This window comes from Buteo buteo, chromosome 31, assembly GCF_964188355.1.
Source record: "Buteo buteo chromosome 31, bButBut1.hap1.1, whole genome shotgun sequence".
In the NCBI taxonomy this organism is placed as follows: Eukaryota; Metazoa; Chordata; class Aves; order Accipitriformes; family Accipitridae; genus Buteo; species Buteo buteo.
Window position 1 is genome coordinate 842675 of NC_134201.1, and position 21754 is coordinate 864428.

The 21754-nt window shown below is 54.1% G+C and overlaps 1 protein-coding gene and 1 pseudogene across 1 annotated transcript; both read right to left on the reverse strand.

Moving 5' to 3' along the window:
* Positions 1-502: 502 nt before the first annotated feature.
* LOC142026102 (olfactory receptor 14A16-like) overlaps positions 503-21754 on the reverse strand; it is an 89007-nt pseudogene continuing 67755 nt past the window's right edge.
* On the reverse strand, positions 11332-19071 carry LOC142025962 (antigen WC1.1-like). The gene is given in 14 exon segments (XM_075018709.1): positions 11332-11588; positions 11802-11954; positions 12160-12243; positions 12679-12774; positions 13503-13640; positions 13929-13964; positions 14369-14683; positions 14772-14834; positions 15298-15612; positions 15970-16284; positions 16371-16697; positions 17658-17969; positions 18322-18666; positions 18780-19071. Coding segments are annotated over 14 exon segments (3048 nt in total).

Consider the following 21754-nt stretch of genomic DNA (forward strand, 5'->3'; position numbering starts at 1 on the left):
ATCCCCTGGGATATCCAGGCAGCTACAGATTCCCCTCCTGGAAGGCGTCTTCTGCCCTGTCACATGTGGGAAAGGACTGGGTTTGTACCTCAGTGACCACTCCTCATCTCCACTGTCACCAGGCACCAACAGGTGAGTCCTAAGTCCACCCCTCTAGCAGGTCACAAGATGACAATGAGCTTTTTGCCCTTAAAACCATGGATCAATAAACCATTTTGAGGTGCAGTATCTCGGGCCTGTTCCTGACACAAGGCTTGGAAAAACAACCCTACCATCAGGCAGTGCACAGGGAAGATCCCTTTTCATTACAGAGATGCTACGAGGGAGTCAGCTTGGACCCAGTGTTACAAAGACACATTTTTATATGATCTTCCAGGTGAGACAGAAGAAGTCCATGCTTCACATGAAGTACAGAAAGTCCAAGTATTGGTCTACGAACATGAAACCCCAAAGACCAATAACAACAATGATAATAAAAGAAAGCATGGGCCTAGTATGGCAGTCACTTGTGGAAAAAGACTGGAAGTTTACTGGTATTGAAAAATGTTCGTGATATCACTTTCCTCAGGGCATTTTTGAGCTCCCTGTTCCTCATGCTATAGAAGCGAGGGTTCACAACTGGAGGCACCAGTGAGTACAGCACTGCCACCACCAGATCCAGGGATGGGGAGCAGATGGAGGGGGTGTTCACATAGGCAATCATGCCAGGGCTGACATACATGGAGACCACTCAGCCCACAAGTCAGCAGCCCTAGCCAAGAGAACAAGGACCTCAGTTCTGGGTCCCAGCCCTACCAAAGCCCTTGGCTTTCCCCACCACAGGCTGTCCTATACTGGCCTATGTCAGTGATCGTTTCTCTGCAGATTTTAACTCTCCCCGGCACTGCTCCTCCCCAGGCCCTGAGGGCCTGCCCTGCCCACCCAGGTCTTGGCTGTGACGTGGGCAGGGCTGTGGGAGGGCTGTGTGGGCTGCCTCTGCTGAGCCCTTTCTTGGAGGAGAAGCAGGCAGCTGTGCTGGACCTGAGCCCAGGTCACTGCCCTGAATCCCAGACCCACCCCACCCACCATCCAGGGACAATGCTTGGCAGCAGAGTGTGCCTGGGAGGAGACCTCAGGGAGGGGATAGACAGCAGCAGCACGCTAAGGAATCCTTTCTGGCTGCACTGGGAGATGTGGTGTGAGGGTGCTGGCCTAGCCTAGGTGTCCTTTGGGACCAGAGCCACACTGCCCTGGTGGCTTTCCAGGGCTAAGGGGCTGAGATTGTCCTGTCTCCAGGTGGAGATCCCATACCACCTGGGAAGCACTCTGTGCCAGCAGGTAAGGGTGTCTGGGCTGGACAAGCATGGGCAGGGCTGTGGGACTCCCAGCTGGAGTTTTCCCTCCACCATCCTTCCACCATTGTCGCTGGCTTGAGCAGAGCCTCACCTCAGGGAACTTGGATCTGCTGAGGTCAGGCACAGCCCTGCAGAGGTGGCACTGGTGGGGCTGGTGCCCACCTCTTGTTCCTGGGGTGTTTGGTGACTCCGTCAATACTCCATAACTACTGTGCTGGTAGGATCATGGAGTCGCAGGTCTGTCCACAGCCATGCACAGGCAGGGTGGGCCAGGAGATGGTGCCTTGGCTGCTCCCCTGGCAATAACACCCACAACCAAAATGGGGCATGAGACATGGAGTTTCAGTGCAGGGTGCCCAGCACCCTGGTGAGCCGAAACTCAGAGGAATAAGGCTGCTCTCCTATGGGCTTTAAACAGCCAAGCTCTGCCCAGCATGAGGGCTGCAGTGCTGAGACTTGGGGTCTTACTGTGACCCCCCTCAGGCAGGTCCTCAGGAACTGCAGGAACAACCACAGATTTGGGACAATCTTGCTTTGCTGCAGAGAATGGACCCAGCCTGCAGGGCCAGACTGCTCAGGTCCCTAAATGCCATGAAACAGGCTATTCCAGCTCAGGCGTGCTGCCCCCTCAAGCACACACAGGCCTGTGGCTCATCTCCCCAAGGAGGAAGAGGAAAATGCCTGCCAGGTGCCAGAGTAAGGGAGAAATATTACCCCTGTGGGAGGGCAGAGCTGGCAGCGAGGTGGCACAGGACAGGCGCTGGGTTCCTCTCCCCAGTCCCCACTTGGGGCTCCTTGAGTCTACACGTCTACACGTCTACACTGCCCATAGCCCCCACCATCCCGCGTTCAGAAGATAACACTCCCCGCTTCTTTACTTCACTTTTATACCTTACTTCTCTGAGATGCAGGGCTGGAGCTTGCCCCCCCAGGAGTTTTCCAGGGGATGGAGGCTGTGTTTGCAGTGCCCATGTATGTCACCCATCACCGTGGGGTTCTCACCCTGGGAACACTGCTCTCCCATGGGGTCTGCCAGCAGGAAGGCTCTGGGGTATGGGGCTCGAGGGATGTGTGTGCCTGGGCTTCTCCCAGATCCCCCCAGGATCACCCCAGGGGTGGAGGAGCTCCCGGCAGGGAATGGGGCAATGCTGAAGTGGGAGAGGATGTTGGTGACAGCCGCCTCCTCCCTGTTTCTCCTCTAGGGCCAGATCCTGCTGCCTGCAGCAGTACTGAGCTCCAGCACTGCAGGGAACCCTGCCACAGAAAGCCAATGCACCTTCCAGCCCGCAGCACAGGAGCCCTTTGGGAAGTGCCAGAGGGGTGTGGAGACCCACCAGGATGACCAGGGAGAGCAGTTTGGGCACCAGGTCCTGCCCAGGTGTCAAACCCTTCTCCCCGCCTGGTTCCTGCATAAGAGGTTTCTCTGCCCATGGGTGTGTGATAAATGTGGGGCAAAGATTGTTTATCAAAGCTAAGAATGAGTAATTGGGAAATACGTTTTGTTACTGAAACCAGTTAATTTTAATTCATCTTTATATTGTAACAATTAGCCGTTAATTAAACCCTCGGGTTAAGCAATAAGGATGTACTAACGATTTTACTGATATGTGTGGGGGTGTACTGATTATTGTGAGGAATGTGAAGAAAATGTTCCTGACGCTTGAAACAAAGATAGGTCAAACAAGAACTGTGCCTGCGAAAAGAACAAGATAAAGATTGAGAAAGAAGATATGAGAAACTGAAGAATGCACACGTTGCGGGAAGATTGCAAGCACCAACCAGGAGCTCAAGTTCTGTAATATGTATGAGATAATTAAAAACCTAAGGACTAAAACTATAAAAACAAGGGGTGTGAATGTGCTAGTTACGGCAGTCGGCGGAGCGCAGACTCCCCTGCCGTCCAGCGCTGTTCTTTGCTCCTATCCTACTTGCTACAATTAATAAATTTTAATTGGATTATAGTCTGTTGTGGTCTCAATTTATGACAGGTGCTGGGGCAGGTGAAAGCCACAGCCGAGGGAGAGGAACCCTGGCTCAGCTCCCAGCAGTGCCTCTTTTAGGGGAGGGACACAAAATCTCCTCAGCCATGGAAATGTGCACACGTGAGCATCCTCCCAGATGAGCCCTTCTCCAGGCCAGGGACAGGACCATGGCTTCTGGCTGCAGCACACATCTCTTGGGGATACTTTCTCCATCCTCCCAGCTCTCCAACAGCGCTGAGGGAAAGGTGCCCCCATCCCCCCTGTAATGAACGGGTTAACTTTGTTCATGAAATCGCATGTGGGAGTAGGGACATTCTTCGCTTATCTAAAACCTGTAAAGGTAGGGACATTCTTCACTTATCTAAGACCATAAGTATCCAGTTGAGTAGACAATTACATACTGATGATTAGCATGAATGGGACTAGAGTTACCTAAAGAACAGCTGAGGAAGACTTCAGCCTTCATCCCAACAACCACCAGAAGGCAGATTGCGACCACCTAACAACTGATGGCACAAGATACCGAAGATACCAGCCAGCCTTCACGTACCAGGGACTAAAAGACTGTATAAATAAAGAGACTCTTCCCCAGTTTCAGTGGGAGCTTGTGGCGGAGCACTGTCTCCCCTGTCGCCCAGCGCTGTTTTGCTCTTTTATCGCTTGCTAATAAATTCGATCTTTTATTTAATACAAATTGGCTCCTCCAATTTGTCACGAGCGTTTATAACAAATTTGGTGCCGTGACTCGGATCCAGGTTCTTTGGTGCAGAGCCTCGGAAGCGGGGAGGCGCCCTATCCCCAGATAGCCCCGTCTTGAGGAGGTGCCGCCGCCACACCCTGGACCCACGAACCCCCCTAAATTACGATAACTGAGCAAAAGAACCTGCAGGACCCCTTAAATTTCGTGCACAAAGACCAAACGAAGACCCCAGGAGCGGGTGAGTATATAAATTGTGAGCCGTTTGGTTGGGGTGGGATTCGGTTGCCCGTGTGTGTAAGAGTGTGTGTGTGTGACGGAACTTAGTTCCAAAGCGATTGTGGAGGTCTTCTAACCACGGTTCCAATCTCCTGCGAGGGACTTGGCTGGTGAAGGACCGAAGCGATTCCTATAGGATTCGTGGGTGGGTGATAGGTCCTAAACCCCCTACAAGACACTCTTACCGGTGACCAAGGGCTGTAGGAATTGCCACAGTAAAATTCCTAGATGGGTCAAACAAAGTCGAGAACCCAGGACCAGAAAGAAGGGAGCAAATTACCAGATATACCAACAGAAAGTCCACTAGGGACAATGATTCAAAATTGGAATGAAAGGGGCCCCAGAAAAGGAAAAAGTAAATTAAAAATTAATTCAATATTGCATGGTTAAATGGCCAAAGAAACCTTTAAGACCACATGTCTTTTGGCCTGTTTTTGGATCTTTTGAGGAATGGGTTTGCCAAGCCTTAAATATATGTTAACTCAAAGGAATCTTTTAATCAGGAGGAAAGTGATCATACAGAATTATGGATTGGGACTTCACGTCCTTTTCCAACCTCAATATTTATGAGAAGTTTGAGGAAAAAGGAGATAAAAACAAAAAGGGGAAAGAAAAAGATGATAAATGAAAACCACTAGATAACTTACCTCCTCCATATTTTAATAATTCACCTCTTGCGGTGGCTCCCCCTTTGGCGGCCGTAGTACCTCCACCAGTAACACCGATGTCCCTGACTCCATCATCAACAACGCCGGAATTAGAAAAACCTCCGGCTGCATGTACAAAAAGTGAAACCGCCACATCCAAGGGAGCCTTCTTGTATCCCTTACGAGAAGTATCCCTCAGAGACAATCAAGGAGGCATTGAGTTTGTGGCAGTCCCATTAAATGCCACAGATGTAAAAAAAAAAAATTCAAGAAAGAAATGGGGACCCTACCAGATGATCCCCTCAGAGTGGCTGAAAAACTAGATCAATTCCTAGGTCCCAATGCTTATACCTGGGAAGAAATACAGTCTATTTTAGAGATTTTATTTACTACTGTAGAAAAAGGAAAGAGTTACATGTCAGTAGTAAGAGCAAAAGGGAAACCTTTTAAAGTCCTTAGTGATTTACTTTTGCTCCCTAAGGCAGAATACAATTTATCAAGAAGGGATTTGATTCTGAAATTAAACTTAAGCATTCAAAGTCAAGGAGAGGGGTCCGGCTCCGTGCAGTCGCAGCGGAGCCGGCGCTGCAGCAGCAGCAGGCGAAGTCCTTTGTTGCAGCCACAACAGCAACAGCAGCAACAGCGACGGCCGCGGCAGGGGCAGCTCCCCCTCGGCAGCGGCCGCCGCCTCTCCTCGTGCCGCAAGGCTGTAATTGCAGTCAACTATGTAAACAACCAAAGAGAGGGGGGCTTTCTGTGTGACTGCTGTATCGCTATTGATGAAAACGACAATTGAGATGGACTGTGCTACCACAAGGGTTCACAGAGTCACCAAATCTATTTGGACAAACTTTAGAGAAAATGTTAAGATTTCATTTTACTCCGAGAGGTAAAGTTATTACAATATGTAGACAATCTATTAATAGCGGGAGAAACTGAAGAAAGAACCCGAGAAACCACTATTAAATTGTTAAACCTCCACAAACTAAAAAGGAAATTCGACAAATATTGAGATTACTAAGATATTATAGACCATGACTTGAAAGCTACAGTGAAAAGGTGAAATTCTTATGTGAGAAATTAACTAATAACCAACTTAAATGGTCTACAAAAGATGATCAGAAATTAGAAGAAATAAAAAGGACATTAACACAGACACCTGTATTAAGCCTCACAGATCTTAAAAAAAAAAAAAAAAAAATCAAAACAAAAAAAACAACCTTCTTTATCTCTTTGTGAATAGTCCTTGCTCAAGACTGAGCAGGAATTAAGAAACCTGTGAGGTGTTGTTCTAAGTTACTTGATCAAAGTGTATACTGCACATAATGTCAGAAGTGTTTACAACAGAAAGTGGAAAAATGGCTAACAGATTGCCAGATCCCAAAATATGAAGCAATATTGATTGACTCCCCCAATTTAAAACTGAAGATAACCTCTGCTCACAATCCAGCATATTTTGTTTGGAGAACCATCAGAAAAATTACAACATAACTGTTTAAAGGTAATTTAGACCCAGACTAAAGTGAGACAATAACCTAAAACCTGTGGAATCAGGACCTCTAAGCCCATCATGGTCAACTCAGGCTTGTGAGCTGTATACCCTATATATGGCCCTAAAATTTTTAAAAAAAGAATCAAACAAACAAAAAACCCCTATATTTACAGATTACAAAAATACATATGTAGTTCACACTTTTGGAAGGATTTGGAAGGACAGGGGTTTGATTGATGCTCAGGAGAGGAATCTTGTACATCGGGAATTGGTGACAAGGGTTTTGGGAACGTTGGGAGAGCCAGGAGAGATGGCAGTGGTGCATGTGGGAAGACAGGGGGAGATTGGATTGCCGAGTCAGGGAGAGTGGTCTGTCGGATGGAGAGGCCCGAGGGGCAGCCCTGGGGACTCGGGTCACTAGAGTTAGCATGGTAATTTTCTTTGTGTTCCCATGTGGTGGTTCTGGGAAAAGAGTATGTTGCTCTGCTGTGGAGCCTCTGTGCCAGAGAATTGTGTTTTGCCTCTGAGTATTTGGGGTTGCCAGTGAACTATTCTTGTTGGCAGGTTGATGGGAGTGTAAGCACTATACAGTCCTGTGTTCGTGCTTGGTTGTGTTTATGGACAAAATTGGAAGACTTTGCTAGCTATCTGAAAGGTAGTGCTCATTTCAAGTGGTTAAAAAAAAAACCAACAACAAACTGTTTCAAACTGTTTGCTTGCTCCTTGTTTGATTTAGAGAAGGACTGTGAGCGATTAAGGTAGAGACCAATTCGTGTGGCTGTTGTGTGTTGTCTCGCAGGTATTTGTAACAACATCTTTTTCAAATGTTGACTACATCTTTTTCAAATGTTGACTATTTTGGTGGTTGTTGTTGTACATATTTTGAAAATATTTCATTGAATTTATTGAATGAATGAAGATTTGTGTATGCACAGGGCTGCTTGGCTTGTCAGTGGTGAATGTGGGACAGTATCTATTGGGGAGTTGCTTATGAGATATAACATGTGGAATGCTAATATGCAGAGATGTGCTGAGCCCTGGTAGCATTCATGACATTTTAAAAGTCGGTCGACAAGCAGCCACAGGAAAGAAAAAAGAGCGGCTTGCAGACCTTTTGGGGAGGTACAGGTTGATTTCGCTGAGTTGCCCAAAGTAGGCAGGATAAAATATTTATTAGTAATAGTAGATCATTTAACACAATGGGTAGAAGCTTACCCTGTAGCACGAGCTACTGCACAGATGGTAGTAAAAAAAAAAAAAAAGAAAAAAAAACCAAACCAAAAAAACTTTATTAGAATACCTAATACCCAGATACGGGATAATCCAGTACATTGACTCTAATCAGGACACATACTTTACATCTAAAATTATTATGCCAATCATTAGACATTCAGTAGGAATATCACACCCCGTGACATCCACAAAGCTCAGGGAAAGTAAAAAAAAAAAAAAAAAAAAAAAAATCAAACAATCAAACAACAACTGACTAAATTGATGATTGAAACACAGATGCCCTAGACAAAATGCTTAACATTGACACTTTTAAATAACTAAACCACATAGTGAGACTGGATTATCCCCATTTGAAATGTTATATGACATGCCCTATGATATGCAATGCCCAGCCAATTACCCTACTTTAGATGAAGATAGTATTAACCCTTATATTGTTCAGCTGATGAAAAAGAGAGAGAGATTGCGGAAGAAGGGAATGGTGGTACAGAGGCCACCCCTAGATATATCCATACATTCAGTAAAGCCAGGTGATATGGTATTAATCAGAGCCTGGAAAGAATCCTCTCTCACTCCTAGGTGGGAGGGGCCCTTTCTTGTTTTACTTACCACAGAAACTGCTGTCCGGACTGCAGAATGAGGATGGACGCACGCCTCGCGAATTAAAGGACCTTTACCCAGAGATCAGTGGGAAGTAGCAAAGACTTCAGAGGACTTAAAACTAGTGATAAGGAAGAAGAAGGAACTGCATGAATGAATGAATCCGTTTGGAAGAACGGTAAAACCTAGTTCCAGGTATCACCTGGAGAGAATTTACAGGTGGTGAACCTTACTCCTTGGCGTACAGAACGGATACCTCATTAAACCGGCGGAGCTGGTATATATATGTATAAATTAACAGGAACTCCTCAGTACTTACCTTTTTATTGTGACGGGAATATTTTAGCGGGATTCCATGTTTAAAACATCGTAACCACAACCATTGGAGTTGGGTGCCTTGTAACCATGTAAAATATGGTCAGAAATGGTATTGTAGTTCTAGAAGGAGACATTATTGTTGTATGAAGTGTTGAGAGTACAATTCCCCCATGGAGACCAATTGAATAGAGTGGAAATTAATAGACTAATTTGTGGGTGGGAATTATTAGTACCTGAAACCTAGGAAATATATGAGAACGATTGGCCTGAAACTATAAGGCGGTGTGCTATCAGATTCGCATGAAAGCGAGCTAGACGTATCACTAGAATAGCTTCTACTCTTAAATAAAATTTGTATAAGGAATGCTGGTGGACACACTGCAGGAACAGCCACCCATTTAGGGACGGCTGTACACAGTGTACCCAAAGGAGAAGGGGACTAAACACGTCTGCCTTGGGGGGGGGCGGGTAGCTACGGGAAATCCCTAACCAACCCGAAGCTCCCATAACCCTGAATCCTGCTAGTGTCATTTCCCAGGTAATATAAAATATTCTGCACAGTTCCCGGGGAGGAGCTAAATCCCGTAAGGGCTTTGCAAGTGGAAAACACGCCCTTAAGAAGTACGACTGCTGCCGAGAAGATGAGAAACCTCGCTGCTCTAGGCACCAGAGTAGGCGAAGTAGGCAGAGACGTACAGAAAAGGGAGTGTGAGTACACCGTGAGATCATTGGTGGGTAATGGCGAAAAACAGACACTTCGAGAATGGACTCTGGGAGCCCGACCAGGTATGCCCTGGCAAAGAGATAACTGGGAATTGACATCAACACCCATTGGTGTTCCTTGGGAAACCCCACCAGCAATCCGTGTTTGGATGATGTTACTGTGGTATTTGCTTGTTGGGCCTATGGTATCTGGCAATGTCAGCCATCAACCCTTCAAATGGTCACTAATACAACTAGAACACTCAGCTGTCATACAAAACAGAATTACCCCGGGCGCTCCCTCTTTCACGGCCCACTTAAGTTCCCTAGTAAGGTCATACCATGGATGGGGCCCCATTGATGAGAATACTCGCAAATATACAATTATTACAAAGCAGACGGGGCTTAGACCTAATGTTCATGCAGCAGGGGGGGTTATGTACAGCCCTATGGGAGGAGTGTTGTATATATGTTGACCATACTGGAATAGTTAAGAGGTACAATGGCCAAGCTACGGGAGGGGTTAGAAAAACGGAAGAAAGACTGGGAAGCACAACAGAGCTGGTATGAGTCTATGTTTAACTATTCACCCTGGTTAACCACCCTATTGTCAACTATTGCAGGACCTCTTATTTTGTTGATCTTATTTTTGACTTTTGGGCCATGCATTTTTAAGAAGTTGATCACTATTGTTAAAGGGCACTTAGAAGCTGCACACAATGCTGCTACGAAAACAATATGAACAAATCGAGGATGAAGGAATTACTCCTATCCTTGGACAGGCAAAAGCAACATTAGATCGATTTAATGAACAAAATCAGGATAAAATAGAAAAGGGGGGATTGTAATGAACAGGTTAACTTTGTTCATGAAATCGCATGTGGGAGTAGGGACATTCTTCGCTTATCTAAAACCTGTAAAGGTAGGGACATTCTTCACTTATCTAAGACCATAAGTATCCAGTTGAGTAGACAAGTACATACTGATGATTAGCATGAATGGGACTAGAGTCACCTAAAGAACAGCTGAGGAAGACTTCGGCCTTCATCCCAACAACCACCAGAAGGCAGATTGCGACCACCTAACAACTGATGGCACAAGATACCGAAGATACCAGCCAGCCTTCACGTACCAGGGACTAAAAGACTGTATAAATAAAGAGACTCTTCCCCAGTTTCGGTGGAAGCTTGTGGCGGAGCACTGTCTCCCCTGTCGACCAGCGCTGTTTTGCTCTTTTATCGCTTGCTAATAAATTCGATCTTTTATTTAATACAAATTGGCTCCTCCAATTTATCACGAGCGTTTATAACAGCAGGAGCAACTCATGGAGACTGGGGTCCTGGCAGAGCATGAGGAGAGGGAATCCCAGCCCCGTGTGTCCCAGAAAGCGGCTCTGCAGCCTGTGCTGCGGCAGTGGGGAGCAGAGCTGCCTCCTAACCATGGTGGGAGGTAATCCATGGGCCATCTTCCCCCCTGGGGCTGGCTGGGGTGTTCAGGGCACTGCGGCCACCTCAGGGCTCACTTCTGTGGGGCCACAGCCCAGGGCTTACCCTGAATCGGCAGCTCTGTCATGGCCTCTGCACTGTGGGACCAGCATGGCCCAGGCCCTGCCTGGGGCAAAGAACAGCTGGGAAACCCTAGAGTGAGGAAATGGGTGCTCCCACTGCCGTGCATCATGGGACCTATCAGAGAGCCATTTTGACTAGAAACTGCCTGTGGCCAGTAGGATGGAAATGTCTCTGTCAGCAGGATTATTCCCCAGGGACCATGGGCTCTCGCTGCTCCACAGCCTGACCCCAAGACTGCTGAGACTGTCCCTGAGACATGCCCATTTCCCCACCTCCATGACTTTGTTCTCTGCTCCTCCTGATCAGCCTCAGGAAGATGCCCTGACACTTGGGCAGGCAAGCACCAGCTCCAGGTCAAAGCCCCCAGAGACTTTTATTGAGAACAAAGATGATGCACAGCATAAAAATGGGAATAAAAATAGAGGAAAATCCAGGCGGTTTCTGTGGCCCATGGGCCAAGGGACACGGTTCCCTGGTGCTCACGGCTCTCCCAGCTCCACAGACCTCTTCTCCCTCCTGGCTGCACCCAGCTGCACAGCAGGGATGGGCTTTCATGGCCTGGGGCTCTGGGACTGTTGTGCACAGAGCTCCGGTGTCACAGCCATTGTGTCCTCAGGGGGATGTGCCAGAGACACCTCTTCAGCATCATCGTAGCCCATGCTCCCCAGGGACAGGGGCCACGTGTCTCCTTCAGTTCCAGGGACGCCAGCACTTCTCCAGGAGCGCAGGCTGGCCCCTGCAAGCAGCAAGGCAGGACAATGCAGTTTGGCCCATGGGGTCTGTACATCATCTTCCTCCCTGCTCCTCACCACATTCAGCTCCTTCTCCTACCCCTAGACACTCCAAGGAAAACTCCTGGGACTGGAGGCTGGGGTCTCAGGACAGCAGTGACTTGGGTGGCACCAGGGGTGGCACCCCAGGAACCAGCAGTGCTAAATTTCTCTCTCACCTCCAGGTGCATCCCTGGGCTCTGCTCCCTCCTCTGGCTCCCTGGGCATTTCCCTCTCTCCCTGCCCAGGGGCAACATCCTCCACGGGATCAGAAACCTCCTCAGCATCATCATAACCATCCGCTGGGTCACCTCTGGGTGGGACAAGAACATCTGAAAAGAGAGGGGAGCTGGTGACAGTGAGAAGATACGTCCTGCAGAGCAGAGGGAAGATGCGCAGGGACACAGGGTTGAGACACGGGTATTGGCAGCACCACAGGAGACCCCCATGTCCTCCCCATCTCCAGCAGTGACACGGAGTGACACCTCTGTCCATCACAGGTCTTCAGGGAGATCAACTCCTTCTTGCCTCTGTTACCTGGTGCTGAGCCCAGACCATCCTCCTCCTCGCTGACCCCAGGGTAGGGCTGCAGCTGGGTCAGGGACTCTTCTGAATAGGAGCCTGCAGAGATGCACGGTGGCTGTTATGAAGTGAGCCCCACTGACCTGGCTCGTGGTCAGTGCTGCTGGGGAAGGGGGACCCACAGAGCTGGGGCTGCGTGGGGAGGAGGGCTGGGAAATCACCCTGCCTCCCTGGGGCAAACCCTGTCTCAAAGGTGCTCCCAGAGCTGCCCTAGGACAGACCCTTCCCTCACTCCACAGGTTTCACTTGGGGTGCAGGGGCAGGAAGAGAGGGGATGTCCCGCTGGGGCAGGCAAAGCTGTTTGTTTGGGAGAAAGCTCCCCTTCCAGGCCCAGGACCTGGATGGTCTCCCCACAGACCACGTGGCCCCAGTGTCACAGGGACCATGGGCTGGGGGGCTTCAGGGAATCAGCCTGGGGTTGGGGCCAGGGGAAAGGGTCCTGCACATGTGCCTCCAGGGAGGACCCACACCCACCTGAGTGACCAAACCTCGCCTGCTTCTCCCACACTGGGCTGTAACCGATCTCCTCGTACAGGGCCTCAGGGAAGGGCTCCTGAGCACTCCTGGAGCCTGGGGACAGAGGTAGGGCTGGCAGAGGGACAGGCAGAGGGGCAATGGGATCACACTGCGCTGCCCCAAACCTGTTTCTTGGGCCAGCCCAGGACTGGCCCGACGGCACAGCCCCACTGCACTGTCCAGGCACAGCTGCCACATCCCCAGTGAGGGCAACATCGCCGTGGAGATTATCTGGGGCAGCGTCACCCTCGCATCATCCCATCGGAGACAGCGCTCATGCCCCTCTGGCCCCTGGGTCATGCACCCCTTGTCTGACCCTGGAGCAGCTCCCATGTTTCTTCCACCTGGAGCTTTCCCCTATCTGCCCCACGGGTCTAGAGCAGCCAGTGGGTGGTCAGGACTGGGCAGAGGGGACAGCCTGGGGGCCTGACACCACGGGGATGGACCCTTCTGCCCTGCACTCCTCCCATCATCTCCCTTGTCCCAGAGTCCTCCCCAGCACTACCCAGAGCATTGCCAGCCTTGGCCATCTCCCCCCTGCTCACATCTCTCCCAGCCCCGCTCTGTCATTTCTCTCCTCACCCCATCACTACCTCCCCCCGCCTCTGGGCTCTCTCCACCCCTTGCTGCTGGTGCCCCACGGCCAGGCACTCAATGGGGTGGTGCATGGGACAGGTGGCAGCACACGGTCTCTTACCCCCAACTCTGCCTGTGCCCCTCACTGACACCCCGCAGGCCTTCCCACAGGTATCTCCTCCTGGGACCGCTGTGGAAAGACCAACCTCTGTGCCCAGCCCTGGTGCTCAGTGCTTGCCCAGCCAGGAGGGCCAGGAGCAGGCAGAGAAGGGCCCCCAGGATGATGCAGATGATGACGGGCACTGAGACTCTCCCGCTGCCACTCGGACGGCCCCGGGGGGAATCTGTGCGGGCAAGAATATGGAAAGGCCAGCACCAGGCCTGGGTGAGGTAGGAAAAGCACCGTTCCTGACCCCCATCACACAAGGCAGAAGGGCGTGGAGGGCCCCAGGGATGAGCGATGGAGAAGCTTCTACCCCGATGAGTAAATGACAACCTTCCCTACCCCCCTCACCACCAGACCAGTGCCTTCTCCTGGGAGTTTCACACCCCAGCAAGGAGCCCCTTCCACCCAGCTGTGGGTCACAGTCTTGCCCTGGGGATACCCAGCAGAGCGGGGGAAGACAAGTTACCTGCTCAGGGTGGGACTGCTGCTGTCCTGGGTGTAGCTGCAGAGGAGGAAAAGGAGAGCTGGGCTGAGAGGGTGGGTGTGCGGGTAGCGGGGATCCTCTCCCCCAACACAGCACATGTGTGTCTGTGCATGTCCCTGGCACATCCCACCCAAGTTGGCTCTCCTGTGGTGCTACAAAGAGAGGGCAGGATAGGGCTCAGTGCCTCTGCTCCGGGTGGCAGGCAGGATGGCACAGGCAGCCCAGGGGATATCCCTGGGGCTGCAGGGCCGCACGGGCAATGGCCAGAAGACATCCAGTTCCACCGAGGCTGCTCCCCACTTGGCACCAGGCTCCTGCACTCCGCAGAAATGTTCTTCCTCTTGGGAGGTTACGGGCCATGCCAGGACCAAGGGGGCAAAAGGCCTTCCCCCTGAGCAAGGGGTCCCAGCCCTGCCACTCACCTGAGCAGTTCACAGCAGCGTCCTCCTTGTGCCGGCAAGCACCGCCATCCCCAGGCCGGGCCCAGCAGTCCTGCAGAGACGGCTCTGTCCCACGGCACTCCACCTGCTCCAGCCAGATGGGGCCCGTCCCCTCCCCAAACGCAGCCTCATGCAGGGCAGACACCGCGGGGCCACAGCCCAGCTGCCTGCACGCCACCTCGGCATCCCGCATGTCCCAGGAGTCGTCGCACACCGTCCCCCAAGAGCCACGGTGCCAGACCTCCACTCTGCCCGAGCACCTGTCCTCACCTCCCACGGCACGAATCTTCTCCCTGTCTGGAGAAGGCAAAGACCTCCCGTGGCACGGAGACAGCAGGCAGAGCCCTGCCAGACAAGAAGCATCCACAGAGGAGCAGCTCCCTACCTGTGCAGCTCGTGGAGTTGGGGCACGGGGACAGCGGGATCGAGGGCGTTTCTGGGCGTGTCCCTGAAGAAGGAAACACTGTGGTGAAAGGGCTGGTTTGGGAGATCGTGCAGAAGAGAGCAGGGCTGAGCTCTGCTTGTGCCTCCCTCTGCCATCTCGATCACGGCAGCAACTGAACCCTGGTCATTGAGGGGACAAGCACAGGACTGTGGGGGGACCCCGACTGCTCAGCCCCAAAAGGTCCCTGTTTAACAGAGCAGCAGGAGCGTGTCCGTGGAGGGGAGGCTCTCCTGAACCCTGTCTGGTCTCTTCTGAGACCTCACCTGGAGATGCTTCTGCCTCCCCAAGGTGCTGCTGGCAACTGCTGCTGGACGTGTGTGGCTTTGATCACTTTCCTGCCACCAGCAGCAGAAGGGATTGACATGGAAAGGAAAAGCCCCTCCAAGCTCTTTCTCTACGTTTGGCCATACCCAGCAGGGAACAGGAGCTGGGGTGGCACTGGGCTGCCCAGGTGGCTCAGAGTTACCATTACAGGTGATGTGGGTCTCCTCTCGCAGGTCTTCACATGACTGTGGGTTCCAGGGAGCAGAGGAACACTGCCAGAAGGAGCTGGTTTTCTCCCCACACTGCACGTAATCCAGCCAGGTAGGGCCAGACACCCTTCCATAAGGCAGCTGTGTTTCCAGGGATCCTCCGTCCCCGCAGCCCAGCTCCTTGCATGCCAGAGACACCGTGGCGAGAGTCATCGAGTTGGAGCAAATGCTTCCCCATGTCCCGTTGTAGAAAACCTGCAGGCGCCCAGAGCAGCCATCACTGTTCTCCAGCCTCAGGGCCACGAACTCTGGGGGGAAAGGCACCAAGGGGGAACAGGCTGGTCTGGGGCAGTGGGAGCCAGGACACATCTGCACCCCTCAGGCCCTTATCCGGGCAGGGCCAGGGCCAGCACGTCCCCCTTGCACCCAAGGGCAGAGAGAAGCCCCTGATGGACAGACACCCCTGTCCTTCCTGCTAACCCTTGGGGATGACTGAGCTCCCCAGGGACCCGCAGTGGGACTGACGGTACCCGTGCATGGGTGTCCACAGGACATGCTCGGGCAGGAGCTCAGAGCCAGCCAGGGACAGCCTTGGCCATGCCCGTCTGTCCTTGTGTCCTGGCCTCTGCAAGAGCCAGGCTCCCACTACAGCTCCCACCACAGACCTGAGCAGATGACTCCCGCGTCCTCTTTGTGCCCGCAGTCGTGCTGCCCCCAGGGCCTGGCAGGGCAGTCCCAGAGAGCAGCTTCGGCCCCAGAGCAGTTGACGCCATCCAGCCAGATCTGCCCGGAGCCTTCCCCGAACTGAGCGGAGCCGACTGCCTTCACTGCCCCTCCACAGCCCAGCTGGTGGCAAACGACGGCAGCATCAGACAGGTCCCAGCCATCGTCACAGACAGTCCCCCAGATGCCCTGGTAGTAGACCTCCACTCTCCCAGCACAGCGCCCAGACCCGTTCACCAGCCGGACCCTCCGGCTCCCTGTAGTGGGCAGAAACCCCAGTTGCTGTCAGGGGCCGGCTGCCCACCCACCCCATCACCTGGGGGGCCCGTGCAGCGCCGCTCACCCCAGCAAATGACTCCCACGTCCTCCGCAACCCCTGCTGCCGGTGCACTCTTGGGCAGGGAGGTGTTGCAGAGGGCCAGGTTGGCCTCGTGCCCTGCACACCGGACCCCTCGCAGCCCCACGGGACCCGTCCCTCTCTGAGGCTTCGGGGGGTTGTAGGCTGTCCCTGCCTCTCCGCACTGCAGCTGCCGGCACACCACGCTGGCCTCCTGCACGTCCCACAGGTCGTCCAGGACTCTGCCCCACGTCCCATTCTGGAAGATCTCCACTCGTCCGTCGCACCGGCTTCCTCCGCCCACCAGCCGCAGGGATGCAGATTCAGCTGGGCCTGGGGAGAACAGCCATGCCCCAAGCCTCAGCAGCACCAGAGAACCCAGAAACCTGCAGTGCCTCTCAAAGCTGTGGGACCTCACAGTGTCCTGAAGCTCACCCGCCTGGCCCCAGCCCTCTGCAGTGAGCTTCAGGAGCAGGTTTCCACAGGATTTGTTTCCCAGTCCCTGAGCAAGACACTGTCTTTGCTTTTGGTGGGGTAGAGCCACTCAACACGTCCCTGCTGAGGCAGATGGGGTAGCTCCCACAGGAGGGAGAAGCAACCAGTGCAGCTGCCCAGGGACAGGCAGTGCCAGGAAAAGCCTTGCCGAACCTCAGCGCTGACACCGACACCGTTGAGACACAGGGCACGGCACACACATCTCTGCCCCTCTGCATCCCTGGGGATCATGGGCTGGGAGCCTGTGTCCCTGGCAGGGAGCAGAGCGAGAGGGGCCTTTCCGATCAAACAGGACAAGTCTGGGACTTGCGCCGACTAGAAGCAAGGGCCCAACCCTGCTCTACAGCTCATGTCCCAGGTCTGCTGCTGCTGCTGCTGCCGCTGCTGCTGGGGGCACCCGAGCAGCCCCTGCGGGTGTGGGATTGGGCTCTGAGAAGGACTCTGTGGGGCTAGGACAGGGCTGTCTGCAGCCAGAGGCACGGAGCAGAGCCCCACAGCCCTGTCCTTGACCTGTCCTGCAGCACAAGAGCAGAGGAGCCCAGGCCTGGCAGTGGCCCCGAGGCGTGAGCTGCTGCCCCAGGGGCCAGAGACACCTCTCCCAATTCAGCACTCGGCTCTCCCACATCAGAGCAGTCAGTCTGAGCAGACAAAGCTCTCCAGATCACTGCTGGTGAAGCCAGGGTTTCTCCAGGGAGAAATTCACACTCACGCTGCCATGGGGTCCCCTGCTTTGGGTGGCCACGTCACACCCAAGGGGCAAATGGAGTTAAGGCAGCATTTTCCCTGAGCAGCACTCACCTGAGCAAATGACAGCAGCATCGTTCCCATGGGAGCACAAGGCCCCCAGAGCAGTCACCGGGCACTGCCCCAGGTGGCCTTCAGTCCCATCACAGTGAAATGAGTCTCTCCAGAAGGGGTGGGTGGCTCTCCCAAAATGACCTGGCCTGGGAATGGACTCGGCAAACCCGCAGTCAAGGTGACGACAGAGAACGTGGGCGTCCAAGAGGTCCCAGTGGGAGGCACAGAGGGAGCCCCAGGTCCCCAGCACCTGGACCTCCACCCTCCCCTCACACGCTGTGCTGCCATTCACCAGCCTGAACCCTGTGAACTCTGGGAACAGAGAAGGGTGAGAAAGGACAGACTTGTGCTTTTGCTCCCTCGGGAGGTAGAGGAGAGGCCAAATGGACGCCTTTCCTTTCTCCTCCTTCTGCACAATTTTAGGGCTGCAGACAAATATTCAAGGTCAGGTCTAATGGGGCTCTGAGCAACCTGATCTAGGTGAAGATGTCCCTGCTCATTCCAGGGGTGGCTGGACTAGATGAACTTTAAAGATCCCTTCAAACCCAAACCACCCCATAATTTTATGATCACCCCTTCTGTCCTCCCTTCCAGCACAGTCGTTGCCCTGCTCTCCCATCCTTAGCACACCCCCCGTGTTGAACACCCCACCCTGAGTCCTTACGTGTGCAGGTGACACCGGCATCCTTTGCATGGGAGCAGGGCTCATCCCTTGGGGATCCCCTGGGGCAGGAAGCAAGAAGGGATTCATTCCCCACACACTGCAGCTCTCTGTCCCAGATGGGACCATCCCCTTCTCCAAAGTGAGCTGCCCCAGCGACAGGCAGGGCTGTGCCACACTGCAGCTCCCTGCAGACCACGATGGCAGCTTTGGGACCAAAGTCTGAGTCACAGATGGTTTTCCACTGGTCTCCGTCACGGATCTCCACTCGTCCTGAGCAGGGGCTGTCGCCTCCAACCAGCTGGACAAATCCTGTAGCAACCAAAGACCCCGTGAGTTCCCAGAGGCCTCTGGCAGTTAGTTACCTGACCACAGACCACCTAATCTCCAAAGTGGCTGCAGGCAAAGAGCCCCACAACCATCCCAGCAGCTCCCACTGGGTGCCGATGGCACAAACACACCAGAGCCCTCCTGCTGCTCCTCAGGCATTAGCACGGCTCTCGGGGGCTGCCTCCTCTCCCAAACTCCCAGCTGCAGGAACCGCTCATACAAACTGGTGCCATCCTGCAGACCCTGGGCTGCCTGGCACTGGCCCCAGACACTGCAGCACCCAGAGCACTTGAGCCCAAGGAGGTGGGCCGAGGCACTGATGGCTGCCACAGCCTGCTCTGCACCACCAAGCTCGGAGCCAGTCTCAGGAACCCCTTGGAGCCACTGGAAATGCACCCCATTCCCAGGTGGTTCTTGGGCCATCGGGGCACTGCTATTAGAGGGGACAGGGCACAGAGGCGGTGCAGGTGTACCTGCTGTCGCTGTCTTCACCAGCCCCCAGCTCCAGCACCTGACTGGGGAGGGGGTCCTCAGCCAGGGCCAGAGTATGCTGCCAGGTGGGCACATCCCCTGCCAACAGCTGGGTAGAGGGCAGGAGAGCGGGTGAAGGAGCAGCCCTGGGTTGACACAAGCTCCCAGTGCAAGGACGGGCACCAAGGAGAACCAGAAAGTGCTGGCAAATCCCCTGTGGCACAGGGCAGGCAGGGGCTGGGGTAGGCAGGAGAGGCTGGGCAGCAGGTCAACATTGTCTGCACAGGGTTGTTTCCCTGTGGGCTGGCTCTCATGGGGTGAGCCTAGAAGAGGAATGAAGTGGCCATGGGCCACCCTGTTCTTCTGCCCCAGCCCAGCACTCCTCCCCTCTAAGCAGCCCCTCTGCTTTGGGGAACTCATGTCTGCCAGGGGACACAACCCAAAAGTCCCCGGCCACCTTGGGCCTTTCCTCAGGACTGTGGGCGGCCATGTGAGCTGCTCGCACTGCCTCTGCCATGGTGAGACCTGGTCCTCGGTGCTGCCAGACAGGTCCTGGCTGAATGGGAGGAGAAAGATGGGAACCAAAGGAGACTGCGGAGCAGGGCATGGCATTCATCTCCCAGCCAGAGGCTCCGATGGAGGGTGGGCTGAGCCACGTCCCAGGCCAGGCAGTAGAGAGTTCACCTGGGGCTTTCCTCAGGGACCAGGGAAACCAGCAATGACTGTCACAGCTCGGCAGTGTGCCTGGCCACACCAGGACCTGCTCCAGTACCCCTCCGTTGTTCCCTGAGGGTGCAGCCAGGTCCCTTCCCCCATCCTGGCCACAAAGGTAGGCAATGGGCTGGCCCCTTACCTGAACACGTCACTCCAGCATCCACACTGTGATCACAGTACTTTCGAATCCATTCTGTGTTTCTGCAGTCAGACAGGGCAGACTCGGTGCCATCACACTCTACACCAAACATCCAAATGGGGCCAGATCCTGGCCCAAAGTGTGCTTCCCCATGAGCTTCAAGAGCAGATCCACAGTCCAGCTGCTTACAAACCACTGCAGCATCACTCATGTCCCATAAGTAAAAACCACACACAGTCCCCCACTGGCCCTGTTGTTTCACCTCCACTCTTCCAGCACAGCGCCAGCTGCCACCCTCCAGCCTCACCTCCGCAGCTCCTTCAAACACCAACATGGGAGCAGTCAGAAGAGCACCGAGCCCCAGACTGCAGGTCTGGGAGCCCCCCTTCCCACACGGAGTCACAGGCACCAGCATGGGAGCCCTCCCCCTTCCACGCTGTCCCCGGGCCACTGTGGGAGCCCCTCCTCTCCCCACGGGCTGTGCAGGCTGGGAGTGCACAACACCAGCCCTGCTGGGCCATTCACCATCTCACAGCCCATGGCACCTCCTTCCACTCCAACAGCCCCATGCCCATGTCCACCTCCACACTGTGCCCCCAGGCCTTGCCCAGGGCACCATCTCCTCCCCAGCCCAGCACACCCTGCACAGCCCCGTGCCCCCAGGCCCACGCCTTCCCCTGCCCACCACCTGCCCTGGCACCACCCAAACCCACACCACACCCTGAGCTTTCCATGTCCTCAGGGAGCACCGAGACAACCCCAAGGATAACCCCAACGCATGTCCCCTCCTCGCCCCTGGCATCAGCCCAGCCCCCGTGCTTGGCCAGGGCCCCTAGGAAGGAAACTTCTCTGCCACCTGTGGGTGCAGACAGCCCTGTCCCCTTCTCTCCGTGGGGCACAAACTGCCTTCCTGGGGTCGGGGCTCCCCTGCAGCCTGGGGGCAGCGAGCAGCACACAAACCCTCCAGGGCACCCTAGAGATTGACTGTGCCCTGGGGATCGCTGAGTGGTGCCATCACCAGCTGGGAAACCACCAGCCTCAAGGGTAAAGCACTGGGGAACAAGGGGTCCCAAAAGGGTAACCCAGGATGCGGTGTCTATAAATGCAGCCAGGCATGGGCTGCCATAAATGCAGACAGGACCAGGGAAAGGCAGAAGGTCCACGGGCTTGAACACCTTCTGACCCTTGTCTCAGGGAAGCCTGGAAAGGAACCACGTTCCCAGTGGGATCCCCATGACCCCACTGGGCCCAGGAAGTGGGATGAGGGAACCGGCACTTACCCCTGCACAACTGGACCCAGAGGAGAAGCCACAGCACCTGCGGGAACACCAGTCCCTCTGTCCCCATCCTGAGAGTCCTGCCCTGCCGGCGCAGCTCTGCTGCACCCCACTCCCTGTCACGGCTCCTGGGAACTCACGGGGACAACAGCAATGGGAGGGTTATATATCTCTGCAGATGCCAGCCCAGCTACAGGAGGAGCCAATTGAAGCAGCAGCACCTTTTTAGACATTATCGGGAACCATCTCCCCTCCGACACAGCCCAGCCCTCCAATGAACTTCTCCAGCGCCATTCATGACCATATATGAGAGATGGCTCCGATACAGGTGTCACGTCACTGTGGTGGGGGGCTGTCACAAGACAGGGCCAGTTGTGGGGGGGGAACAGGTTTTTCACCCCCTGAACTGTGCCGTGTGGACTAGGAGCACTGAGCATCTCCTGCACTGGGCACATCCAAGAGACTCAGGTGCGAGTGTCCAGCCACCCCTGTGCCATGGGAATCA